Here is a 13,221-nt window from a genome sequence, read left to right on the forward strand (position 1 = left end):
GTGGAATTGTAGGAAAAGGCGTGGCTTTCTTTATTCTGGCTATTGCTGGGAGGTTAGAAAGGGGCGTGGCTTTCCATTGTCTGTCTTCTTGTTAATAAAGTTATGGAAAATGAAAACAATCCCAGCGCTGAGAGGAAGCGTACTTCCGGCGGAAGTGGGGCAGTCACCGCGGTGTATCTGGCGAGTGTCCGCTGTGCTGTGGGCCGCTGTGTATAGGAGTCCGCGCGGAGAGCCCGGAGGCTACACGGCCGGTTACTGAGCTCCAGGAAGCCGCAATGGCCGGAATTAAAGGTAACCTTCCCCATGACTGACTAACCGCCCCTGCTTCTCCTTCAGCACCGACCTCTTCACAATAAATGTCTTTTGGTTTTTTCCCTCGTGCATTAATGAGAAGTTATCCTAGTAATACACTGTATTACAGGGGTCTGTCCTGAGGGGGGCGCAGCTGAGCATGGCACAAAATGGGCATTAGTGTGGGCACACAAAACCGTGACTTATAGGGTTAAGGGAGATGCGACCGAAAATACCGCAAGAAAAAGCGCAACATGTGGAAAACGGACGGACCCCATTATAGTCACCGGGGTCCGCCCGCGCTGTTCGGAGACGGTCAGTGCGGGGATTCCACTTTCCTGCATCACAAATGGAGCTGAAAAACATGGCTGCCGCCGCAGATGTTACCCCCCCCCCCCCCTCCAGATGAGTTTGGGCCACTGAAATAACAATGTAAACCCCCATCTAATATAGGTGAGGGCAGCCCAGCCCAAAGTGGTTCTGGGCATGGAAGCTGGCGTCAAAATGGGCAGGCCACAACTTTCTCATTATATTGGTGTTTTGAAAGGGTTAAATGGGTTTGTGGCACTCAGCTAGCCCTGCCAACGGCCGGAGGGTGATGCCCTGTATCGAGTATAGTCGCCTCTAGTCTGACTCTAGGTTCTGGGTATGAAAGCGGTTATCAAAACGGGCAGCTGGAAACTCTTTGCTGATTTTTGCCTAAGTAACTGGTGTTTTCAAAGGGTTAAATGGGTTTGTGGCGCTCTGCCAGCCCACAGAGGGTGATGCCCCCCGCTGCGACCCACTCCAGCCTCAATAAGAAACCAACGCCATCATGGTGCCCGTCCGTCAGGCTCCATCTGCTTTCACCAGGGCTCGCGCGGGTCACACGCAGTGAATAGATCTCCCTGATCCCAGCGGGTTCGTTCACGTATTTTTTTTTTTCCGTGTGATTGCGTGGGAAAAAAAGGCGCCATGACCTATATTAGTCACATTTGCGCGCTGCCGGAGTCCATTGAATGGACAGGCGTACATCTAACATGCGGCTCACCTTCTCACTCAAACGCGCAAGAGTGGTTGAAACGCACGGGGGTAAGCAGTTCTTCAGATACGGAAACACGCAGTGTGTCTGCCTGACCGCACTGCGCTTACTCCCTTGTGAACGAGCCGCTAGGTGACAACCTGATGGCTATGAGCGGTCCCCGAGCCCTAAGGCCTCATGTCCACGGGGAAAATCAGATCCGCTGCAGATTCTACATGTAGAATCTGCAGCGGGTCCCTCCTGCCCCGCGGACATGAGGGCTGAAAATAGCAATTTAAAAGCATTTACCTTTCCGTAGCGGACGGCGAAGATCAGCTGTTCCTCACGGCCGGATCTTCATTTTCGGCCGGCGGATGAATTCCTGACGCCGGCGGCACATCGCCGGCACGTCGTCGACGTGCCGCGCGCATGCGCCGGGCACATCCGCCGAGCCGAAGCAAGGGAGATGCAGCCGTGAGGAAGAGCAGAGCTTCGCGGCCCGCTGCGGGTGAGTAAATGCTTTAAATTCCTATTTTAGGTCTCCCGCGGATCCGGACGGCTTCCATAGGCTTCAATAGAAGCCCGCGGGAGCCGTCCCCGCGGGAGACCCGCATGAAAATGGAGCATGGTCCAGATTTTTTCATGCTCCTTTTTTTTTAAAATCACTTTTATTGACGATCCGCGGGTATTTATGTACCCGCGGGTGGTCAATGCATCCCTATGGGGTGCGGATCCGCGCGCGGGAGATCCGCTGCGGATTTTAAATGTCATTTTGCCCGTGGACATGAGCCCTAAGTGTCCCAACCGCCTGCGTATGGGGGGACGACGCGGGTGCCGCTGCACAAGGTTATAGGGGTATTCCCGCCTCGGTCACCTACCTATGGCTGAGTCAGGAATACCTGTACGGACGGCATGGTCAGTCGACCTAGATGGCTGTTCTGCTGTTTCGGGAACAGAATGAGGGTACGGACAGGGGAGTAACTAGGGGATGCGGTTGCACCCGGGCCCAGGAGCCTTGGGGGCCCATAAGGCCTCTCTTCTCCATATAGGGAGCCCAGTACTATGCATAAAGCATTATAGTTGGGGGCCCTGTTACAGGTTTTACATTGGGGCCCAGGAGGTTCAAGTTACGCCTCTCAGTATGGAAACTGCGTAGTACAGTGAGCCACCCCTGGTCATGGCATACGGACAGGTATTCCCATCTCGGCCACAATTGACAGATATCCCTTTAAATGGTCACAAGTGCCAATCATTTTATTTACACAGAATTCTGTTTTTGCATTGAGAAAACCCCTGTGAAGTGCTCTGCCACTAGGAGTCCACTGCCTGTTGTCAGGCGATGCCCGTCTCTAATAATGGAAATAAGACAAGTTGTTGGAAGAGGGGGGGGGGGGGGGGGTGATTCATGCTGCCCATAGAATTCTATGGAGAGGGAGAAGTAGAGACTCCCATAAACGTGCTGTTTGAGATTAATGTTAATTACCTCGTTACGGCGGCTTTAAAACGGGACGGCTAATGTCCAAAAAGTTGCTGAAGTGTAAGAATAATTGTGTTGTGATTGTGGTTCACTTGTAGTGGTCACCTAAGCACACCCCTCCCTGTATAGTTATTGACTTAGTCACTGAAAGATAAGCTATTACCTCCTTCCACCAGATGATGATTAAGCAGTGATTATTTTTAGGTGAGCTGAAATGAAGCGACCAGCCAGCCAATTCTCGCTCGTCACCCAGTTGGTGGACCTGCTTACACTGAACAGCTGTCGCTTATGTTCGCTCTTTTGAGCGCTGATTTGGATGATAGTTGTCATGTAAAAGCCACCCTTGCAGCTACTGAAATAACACCTCCACTGCTCAGTTCTGCTGTATAATGTCTTACATGATGCAGCTGTTTATGTGTGTGTTACAGAGAGCCGAATCTGCAGTTTTCTCCATGCACAGTGTATAGAAGACAGTATAGCATCTAGTCTTTTCCAGCTCAGAGAGAACTGAGAATTGGATATACAGCTTGTAGAGGGGGCAATGCTATATACAAGTCCCTTTTCCTTCTTATATCCGTGTCTCTTTTTTTCAGAGTGATCAGGCCAACTCTAAGGTATAGAAGTGGGTGGGGGGCCTATATTATAGGGCACGCCGCTCAACGGCCCACATAAATGCCACTATGTTACATGTTCCAGCATCTCTCCTTAGAGATAACAGATCTCTGGGTCAGGCCACTTCTCCTCCTTGGACGTGGCGTGGGATAAGTGTGCCATGCTTCTGAGTCACCACCATTGCCCGATTCCGAATAAATGCACATTGCTAAGTGACTATAAAACACAAGATTTCTTCCAGCACTTGCAGGAAGTAAAAAAAAAAAAAACTTGGCGTCCTTAAAAACCTCCTCATAGAAGCAGATGGGGTAAAAAAGGCGAACGACTTCTACATGTTTCAAGCCCTACAAACCTCCTGATGTTATGAGGAAGAGCCCGGTTTGTGAGGCTTGAAACATGTAGAAATCGTTCCCCTTTTTTGCCCCGTCTGCTTCTATGAGGATGTTCTTAAGGACGCGATAATAAAAGTTTTGTTCATAACTTCATCTGAGCGCCGGAAGAAATCTGATGCTCTGGAATTGGATCCATCCGGCTTCCCCCCCTGCAGCGGACTGCTTAGATCCCAGTACAGTGTCCGGTGTGGGGAGCCGGCTGCACTTCTTCTATACTTTACACTAGACCCAGATCAGCAGTCAGCGGCTGACTATCCCGCAGGCTCCCAAGCTTCTGGCTGTGATGTGGCACATTCTTCGGGGGCTGCACATACACTGCCCTTTATTATGAGTTAAACAACCTCGAGGGATTACGGCGGTCAGATGACTGCCTGCTGACTGTTGCCAGGCTCGTCCGCTGGGGGTCACATCCTCCGGTCTAGGCTGCTGCTCCGCTACGGAGCACCGAAGACTCCCAGTGCCACCAGTCACCAGGCTATGGAGACGTCCAGACAGGAGAACTGCGGTAGGAATCCTCTCCTGTGACTTGTCTGTCCGATGGGGAGGAATCTTATGTCGGCGCGTTGTAATGTTACGTGTTTAGAGCCGGGCGCAAAATCAGTAGGAATGTATTACAGATATGGGAGAAGTAACTCAATGCAGAATTTGTTACAGATTGTAGTTTTGTAGAAACTTAGGAAAGTTTTGAAATGTCCCACAAATATGCGTTCTGTTCATCTGCACCCCGATTTATCCAAAAACGTGCCGACTCCACAACCTGGTTAGAGCTCTACGCTTTGCGTCTCCACTGTGGAAGAATCAATTGGATGTAGAGGTTCAAAATGTCCCCCCCCCCCCCCCCCCATAGCAGGGACAATGTGTCGACCTCCCTCCATCATACCACATAGTTATAATGGGCGGCAGAGAATTCATCAGAGACTTAGTTACTCCCTTATGAACGATTGTTGGATTAACTTATGGGACTTGTTTGTTTTTTAGCTCTGATCAGCCTCTCGTTCGGAGGAGCCATCGGACTGATGTTCTTGATGCTGGGATGTGCGCTGCCGCAGTATACGTAAGTGGAGTTGTTACTTTGGCACTTGTAAGATCGTTATTGTAATTGGTGACTGTCTCACACGAGCGTATGGTAACTGTGGAGTATGCGGTACAATATCGCATAGGCGGGCATGTTACCGCTCACACAAACTGCGTATATTACGTGCACAAGAAAACTCACAGCATGGTTTATCCTGGCATTTGTTACGCCCGCATACACGCCAAGAAAGTACGTGGCGCTAGCGGCCCGCAGCCTCTACGCACTGACGTTGGGCATATATTTATCTCATAGATGCGCTCATGTGAGCCCATCCTAAGGCCTCTTTCACACGGGCGGTCGTGATATCGCCGTGAGAATATTGGGGCGATATCACAGCTCTGTTCCCGCAAATGCCAACAATGCTTTTTTCTCATAAAAAAATCGTGCGTCGCTGCTGCCCATGATTGTATCATGAGACCCCTAATAGGAGATTCTAATGTTAATAATTAGGGATGAGCGAGTATACTCGCTAAGGCACTACTCGCTCGAGTAATGTGCCTTAGCCGAGTATCTCCCTGCTCGTCCCGAAAGATTCGGGTGCCGCCGCGGGGGAGAGCAGGGAGGAACGGAGGGGAGATCTCTCTTTCTCTCCTTCTCTCCCGCCTGCTCCCCGCTGCGACTCATCTGTCAGCTGCGGCGGCCCCCGAATCTTTATGGACGAGCGGGGAGATACTCGGCTAAGGCACATTACTCGAGCGAGTATCCTCGCTCATCTCTATTAATAATGTATCGCATCTGACGAAAATCGCAAGTTTGTTCTATGCGATAAACAAGGAGGCTCCGTAGGGAAACGTGGGAGATTTTTTAAAAAATGCACGTTTTCTTCCCGCAACATCACTACTGGGAAGGAAACCATTGAAAAGCGCGTGTTTCTCAAACTTGCATTTTATAGCGCTGTCGTATCAACGGGTAAACGTGTGATTTTTTTTTTTTTTGATTTTTTTTTTTTGTCGTTTATGTGAAAGCGGCCCAACAATACCGTTTACACGTAGACGTTGCGTCTTCCTTCACGTAATGGGAGAATGGGGTTGTCTCCCTTTATTTCCGCTTTGTTACACATGTGGCTGGGTTTTAGCAGAACAAAGTAGAACATTTTTACTCTGCGCCATGCTGGAGCAGATCTGCTAATGTGACTGGGATTCGACCTTTTTGGAAAATGCGCCAAAAAAAGTCTGCATCTAATTTATGAAGCAAATGTCTCAAAGAGAATAATCCACTGATTCTCCTTTTGACAAAGGCCTGGCTTAACGCCCATTTACACGCAACGATTATTGCTCAAAATTCGCTCAAAAGCCATCGTTGGAGTGATAATCGTTGCGTGTAGATGCTCCCATCTTTCACTCTTTGGCTAAACAATGATTTTTAGGTGAGCATAAAATCCATTGTTCACCTGAAGAGAAGATAACAGAGACTGCATGCTGTCCATGCCACTGTATTCTCCACAGGAGCGCTGATTACATTGTATTCAGTTTTCAGTCCCCCAGAGGAACAAAGGAGCTGAATGCAGAGAACAGATTACCTGCTGCTCTCCGCATACAGGCCCGGAGGCTTATTTTACATGCAAACGAAGGTGATAAGCTCAGAAGTAATCACCTACTATGCTGCACCCATTTTGGGGAGGCTGTGACTTTTTGCAATATTTAGGCATCTTCAGCAAGTGGTCCCAGTGCACCAGTGGATCCTCTGATGTGCTATAACTTGGCATTTTGGAAGACTTTCCCTGTGTGAAACCCCTCTACAAACTGACGTTAAATATTCATCGACTCTTAAAAACACCTTAAATTCTATGGACACCGTTTGGGGGCCAAATTTATTTTTCCCTTAAATGCATGTATTTGGGAATGAACATTTTTGTTGTAGGATATAATAAAAAAAAAAAAAAAAAACTTTTGTATTCCACATCTTCTACACATCGCTGACACCGCAGCCTATGGGCCTTTTTACATAGGACAGCTGTCGGGCACAGAAGCAACTGGAAGCAGAGTGGGCCGGGGATTGTTTCGGGCCACCCGTCTCCATTCACAGTGAACAGGCAGTCGCTCACCAATAAATGACAGCAGGCTGATCGTGGTTTTTTTTTTTTTTTTTTTTTTTTTTTAATGCCGGCACAATCCGAACGGTGAACAAATTATCATTGGTTGTTCCGACCGTGTGTTTACACTGAACGATTAGGGTTCAGATTCCCAGGATCCGGGGAGAACCCGAATGGTGATCATTCAGTGTAGAAGGGCCCCACGTCCCAGCAGTGGGTCAGTCGGGGAGGCTGAAGTGGCGGCTTTGTCTCCCTCTTTATACATGAGTGACTGCCTGTCTACACCGCCCAATCGTCATTTGTTTTTCACGTTTTTTTGCTTGCAGGAACTGAACGGCGAGCAATAAGCGAACGAATTACCGTTCGTTGTTCACTAGCCGGCAGCGTTTACACTGAACGCCGATCATTCAGATCCCTGCTGTCTTGTGTGAATCCGAGCCCTGTAAAAGGGCCGGCGACGGCAGTGACGCTGCGAGGACAAACGGTGCAACGTCTTATATTAAGCCCTACTGCAGAAATGATCGCGGCCCAAAATACAAATCTATTACAGTAAAAAAAATAATTGCCCCCAACAAGGGTGTCCGTATTCCTTCTACCGTGTTTCCCCGAAAATAAGACAGTGTCTTATATTAATTTTTGTTCAAAAAGGTTTAACTTTTTTACATGTATAGCTGCCTGGACACTATTTAAATTGACTTTTTTAATTAACTGTTAGCAGGGCTTAATTTTGGAGTAGGGCTTTTATTTCAAGCATCCTCAAAAAGCCTGAAAAATCATTTTGCATCCTCAAAAATTCTGGAAAATCATGCTATGTCTTATTTTCAAGGTATGTCTTATTTTCAGGGAAACAGGGTATCTAGCAATGTTGCACAGTCCACCTTAATCGCGTGCCTTAGAAGGCCTATGATCTGCATTCCCAGCTTGTCTCACGTCTTCTCCTTCTTCTGCACAGTCAGTATTGGCCGCTGTTCGTACTGTTTTTCTACATATTGGCACCAATTCCGTACTGCATAGCAAGACGAGTGGTAGATGATACCGACGCCGCAAGCAACGCCTGCAAGGAACTGGCCATCTTTCTCACAACTGGGATCGTTGTGTCCGCCTTTGGACTGCCGATCGTCTTTGCCAGAGCAAACTTGGTAAGTGCTTTCACCGTGTTTTGCAATGTAGGGGATTTTTTTTTTTTGTTTTCTGGTGCCTCCTTGTATTTGCTCAGTAGAACCACGAGGATCTTGGTACTGCTCCGACCTCTGTGTACTGCCGGCACTCATAAGGGCGGGCACAGTTCTCGTTGAAATCATTTCAGACTGAATTCCCATTGATCTCAGTGAGAGCTGCGCCGGCCGCTACAAGGGGGCCGGACTAGCGGCTTCCATTCAGACCCCGGTGTATCCTGCGCTGCCTGGTAAACCTCTTTAAATAGCCAGAAATGAACACCTACAAGCAGAGGCGACTGCTGCACAACTAGACTGCTGCACAACTAGACCCCTATCTAAACTGGCTTACACATTATTAATTCTAAGTACGCCCTACATATTTCACCGCATGGGCCGCTTCTGCAGGGACAAGAGGGCTATAGTCACTTGTAGTGTAGATATTTTTTTCGCATGTGGCATTTTGAGTGCGGTACGGGCCTCACAAGGACCTTGAGGTCCATTTTGATTTAGGTTAGCGGATGGGAGATAACATCTTGTTGCGTGGGGAGGGGTTGACCACTGGGGCCCCCAATGATCCTGAGAATGGGAGTCCTGCAGGTCCTCATGTTTCAATGGTGGTGCTGGAAATTGCCGAGTACAAGTGCCCTGCAGTCTCCTGCACTCCCACCGAAATGAATGGAGCGGTGGTGCTCCGTTACTGTAGGGACCTGTGGGACCCGCACTAATCATAAAGTTACCCACAGGATAAGAAATATGTTTAATGGGGCTGTACCAACATAACTTTTCTTGTTTTGGTGATTTTTATTTATTTATTTTTTTAAAAATTTCCATATCACTAGGTTACTTAAAAAAAAAAAAAAAACTGCAAGTTTTTAATCGCAGGCAGGATTACAATGACAAGTGACTCCTATATACTGTATAAGGGATGATCGGAGTTCGCCATCTCCCTGCACAGAACACACCAAGAACAGTCCCCCATACAAGTCATTGGGTCCCCTCCTGTCCATTGTGTCTATGGCCCATGAGGCTGCTGTAAAGCATCTCTCTAAATGCTGTAATTGTAGCTTAAGCAAGATGGCCGCCCCCATAGTTATATACAGACAATAGAGTAACAAATCTACAGTCAAAGTAATGAAACTTTTTTTTTTTTTTTTCTCGAAATGTGTTATCTGGGTTTGATTAATGAAAAGGAATATACGGTAGGTGATGGCTGTGAGGCAGCGGTACTTTAACCCCTTCAGTACAGTTAAGCCCTGTGTATTTGGAGTTTGTATAGAGTGGGATTGGGAGCTGATCCTGCTCCATACAATGCAGGTGCCGGCTGTTTCTTACAGTGATCTTGGGGTGCTATTTGGTTGCCTTGGTGGCCCCAGGGTCCTTGTGAAGTCATGCCTGTAGCCTGGCTGGATAAACGGCCTGTCAAATATCGGTGTAATGTAATCCTATGAATTAAAAAAAAAAAAAAGTTAGACTGCCTGTCAGATCGCGGTATGATGCAGTGCTATGGTATACACGGGGGACAACAATAAAATGTATATTTACCAAGTGTCACAGTAATTTGTACTGACACACAGAATACACATCATGTCCTTTTTGCTGCAATATATACAAGAGTGGCAGAATTGCACTTTTTTTCCCATTTCACTCAATCAAGTTTTTTTTTTTTCTTCTCTAGTACATTAGATGATACACTCCATAGTGCCAATGAAAAATACAACTCGTCCTGCAAAAAACAAGCCCTCAGACTGGCGATGGATAAATAAAAGGGTTAGGATTTTTAAAAACAAATGGGGAAAGCAGTGCATTCTTAAAGGGGTTGTCCCGCGCCGAAACGGCTTTTTTTTTTTCAGTAGGCCCCCCCGTTCGGCGCGAGACAAACACAAGGGATGGGTTAAAAAAAAAAAAAAAAAGTTTAGTACTTACCCGAATCCCCGCTCTGTGGCGACTTCTTACTTACCTTACCAAGATGGCCGCCGGGATCTTCACCCACGATGCACCGCGGGTCTTCTCCCATGGTGCATCGTGGGCTCTGTGCGGTCCATTGCCGATTCCAGCCTCCTGATTGGCTGGAATCGGCACACGTGACGGGGCAGAGCTACGCGATGATGCGTAGAAGGGGGCGGAGCCAGAACTCCGCTCGTGCCGAGACCCAAGAGAAGGGAGAAGACCCTTCTGCGCAAGCGCGTCTAATCGGGAGATTAGACGCTGAAATTAGACGGCACCATGGAGACGGGGACGCTAGCAACGGAGCAGGTAAGTGAATAACTTCTGTATGGCTCATAATTAATGCACGATGTACATTACAAAGTGCATTAATATGGCCATACAGAAGTGCTGAACCCCACTTGCTTTCTCGGGACAACCTCTAAGGGTTAAAGGGGATGGATGTGAAGCTGGACAGTTGGCTGCTGCACAGGGTTTAGTTCCACTCCTTAAAACCCGTTACCCATGGCTGCCGTTGATACGGTGTTTGTCACGCAGCATTTATATTGTAACCCTTTCTGTTCTGTGTTTTTGAATCACTATTGTGACGTCTATGGAAAATGCCATGAATCCAGGCAGCAGAGCATACTGGTTAAAAACCGCACTAAAGCTCCACGAACATAACATTGCATCTTTATGGCCTCCTGCCCACGTCCGGGTTAGATTCTGCCTGCAAAATATCGCAACGGAATCAGACCTGCCGCCCCCTGGAGACCCTATACTCGTCTCGCCTAGCGAGCATGCTCGGTACAGCGCATGATGCGCTGGGCTGTGACGCGGATTCCCATGATACATCCGCTGTGCTCAGCGGAAGTGTCACGGGACGGACGGCTTCGATTGACTGCAATGAAAGGCATCCGTGCGTTTTTTTTCGGACAGAATAGAACATGCAGCGATTCTTCCCCTCTCGTGGGCAGGGGAGAATCATTTAAAGGGGTTGTCCCGCGAAATAAAGTGGGGTTCAGCACTTCTGTATGGCCATATTAATGCACTTTGTAATGTACATTGTGCATTAAATATGAGCCATACAGAAGTTATTCACTTACCTGTTTCGTTGCTAGCGTCCCCGTCTCCATGGAGCCGTCTAATTTCAGCGTCTAATCGCCCGATTAGACGCGCTTGCGCAGTCCGGTCTTCTCCGTGTTGAATGGGGCCGCTCGTGCTGGAGAGCTGCTCCTCGTAGCTCCGCCCTGTCACGTGTACCGATTCCAGCCAATCAGGAGGCTGGAATCGGCAATGGACCGCACAGAAGACCTGCGGTCCACCGAGGGTGAAGATCCCGGCGGCCATCTTCGCAAGGTAAGTAAGAAGTCACCGGAGCGCGGGGATTCGGGTAAGTACTATCCGTTTTTTTTTTTCAACACATGCATCGGGTTTGTCTCGCGCCAAACGGGGGGGCTATTGAAAAAAAAAAAAAGGGGTTGTCCCGCACCGAAACGGGTTTAACACAGTCTATGGATGGACATTGCTGCGGAATTTGAAACGGGTGTCTGCCCACGATTTCCGCAGCGATATCCGTCCGTGGGCATTTGGCCTATAAGTCATTCTATACCTTGATCTAACATCTGGTCTCCTGCAGTATGTTGTATGTGAATCTGGCTTTGGGCCATCAGGATGTAACGCATATTTCTTTCCCCCCCAGATTAAGTGGGGAGCTTGTGCGCTGGTCCTGACGGGAAACACGGTCATCTTCTCCACCATCTTGGGCTTCTTCCTAGTGTTCGGAAACAATGACGACTTCAGTTGGCAGCAGTGGTGAAGTATAACGCCCGGACTGAACTCTAGCGATGGCCACGATCCCGACTCCAGCCAGTGGAGGGACTAAGCGGCCTCCGCATGTGGAGTCTTCACCTCGTCTATTCATGCTTTCGCCATGGACCTGCAGAATGGCTTTCCAGGAATTTGCTTCTAAGAGAAAAAAAAGAGAATCTGCTTCCTTCTCCGTGTTTTATTCTTCGTAGCGTTTTATATTTTCCATGGAATACTAGAACATTTTCGTCATTCCTCGTCGGGGCGCAATGTATCAAGTAGTCAGGCCATAGACAATGCACTTTTATTTTGGTATGTTAATGTAGAGACTTTTTCCTTTTTTACGTGTTTCATTCTGTGGTAACGATCCGTCGGGCTGACATGAGCATTATATTCTATTTATTTTAGGACGGTGTGTTCTGTATGGATTATTGTCCGACTTGTTGGTTTGGTTTGACAGTTACAAATGAAATTAATGAATCCCCTCTTCCGTTAACGGCAGATAAGTAACTTTGTGGCTTCCGGCCATGTGAGAACCAACTCGCCATTTAAAGCACTTCTCTGGAGTGGCGGCTCGTGGCCGTAAATGAGCTGCACAGATCGGCTTCTTGCACCTTCCACACATTATTACTTGATGCGGCCTGAGCCGACCATCCGCACTAAAGCTGCTGTCCCACAGCCGGGGTATGGCTATGTTAGGATTCAGGGCCGCCGCAGCGGACGGAGGCGATCGTAGAGATCAGTGTTCATTTGTGGGTAACGTCCGCTGCGGTTCTGCATTACTGATGCCACCCTCAGGGTGAAAATCATTGCTCTTCTGCTGAGGAATAAGCACATTGGGGGGTTTGAAAATCTGCTGCATGCTCCGACCTTCGGAATAAACGATTATGCTACACGAGGATGGGATTTTGAACCCCCCCCCCCCCCCCCCCCCCATCCACTTGTACTGTAAATTGCTGAGGGTTGTAGTGCGGGTTCTGTCACTTCTGAGCCAACCCTAAGGCCGGCTTCACATAAGTGTATTTGCGTGCCCATTGGCATATTTTACTGTACTTTTTGCACCCGAAATGCAGCAAACAAAGATGAACCGATTGAAATGGCTAATTTGTCTTAATGAGTTCTGGATGTGGTGTCTCTTTTTTTTCCGTCCTTGTGCAATTCCACAGTATTTCACGCAACCCCTTCGGTATTGCGCGTCCCCCCCCCCCCCCCCCACTGACTTCTGTGGGGACCCGGAAACAGGAAGACATCCATTGAAATCGGTGGGTTCTACTCTCTGCAGATTGTGCGCAGGAATCCGCCCGTGTGAAGCCGGCTTTACGATGGAGAGTACCAGCATCGGTGGGCATTGCACGATCGCCCCTTCCACGGGTATCGTGGTCCTGACCTTCAGTAGCTCCATTTATACGTATCTGCATTCTTGCGTACATCTATATCAGGTGGGGATATTTAT

General features: G+C 48.4%; 1 protein-coding gene across 1 annotated transcript; it reads left to right on the forward strand.

The window, feature by feature from the left end:
- The first annotated feature begins 132 nt into the window (after positions 1 to 132).
- Positions 133 to 12,175, forward strand: LEPROTL1 (leptin receptor overlapping transcript like 1). The gene is made up of 4 exons (XM_066574318.1): positions 133 to 291; positions 4,751 to 4,826; positions 7,832 to 8,018; positions 11,662 to 12,175. The coding sequence occupies exons 1-4, from the start codon at positions 276 to 278 to the stop codon at positions 11,776 to 11,778; spliced, it is 396 nt and encodes a 131-aa protein (XP_066430415.1). The 5' UTR covers positions 133 to 275; the 3' UTR covers positions 11,779 to 12,175.
- Positions 12,176 to 13,221: the final 1,046 nt, after the last annotated feature.

The sequence above is a fragment of the Eleutherodactylus coqui genome, chromosome 7, assembly GCF_035609145.1.
Source record: "Eleutherodactylus coqui strain aEleCoq1 chromosome 7, aEleCoq1.hap1, whole genome shotgun sequence".
NCBI lineage: Eukaryota > Metazoa > Chordata > Amphibia > Anura > Eleutherodactylidae > Eleutherodactylus > Eleutherodactylus coqui.

Excerpts from the sequence above, each read along its gene's own strand:
- LEPROTL1 (XM_066574318.1), top strand. Across the intron at positions 4,827-7,831 it reads TGTGCGCTGCCGCAGTATAC|TCAGTATTGGCCGCTGTTCG; the intron begins GTAAGTGGAGTT and ends TCTTCTGCACAG. Across the intron at positions 8,019-11,661 it reads TCTTTGCCAGAGCAAACTTG|ATTAAGTGGGGAGCTTGTGC; the intron begins GTAAGTGCTTTC and ends TTTCCCCCCCAG.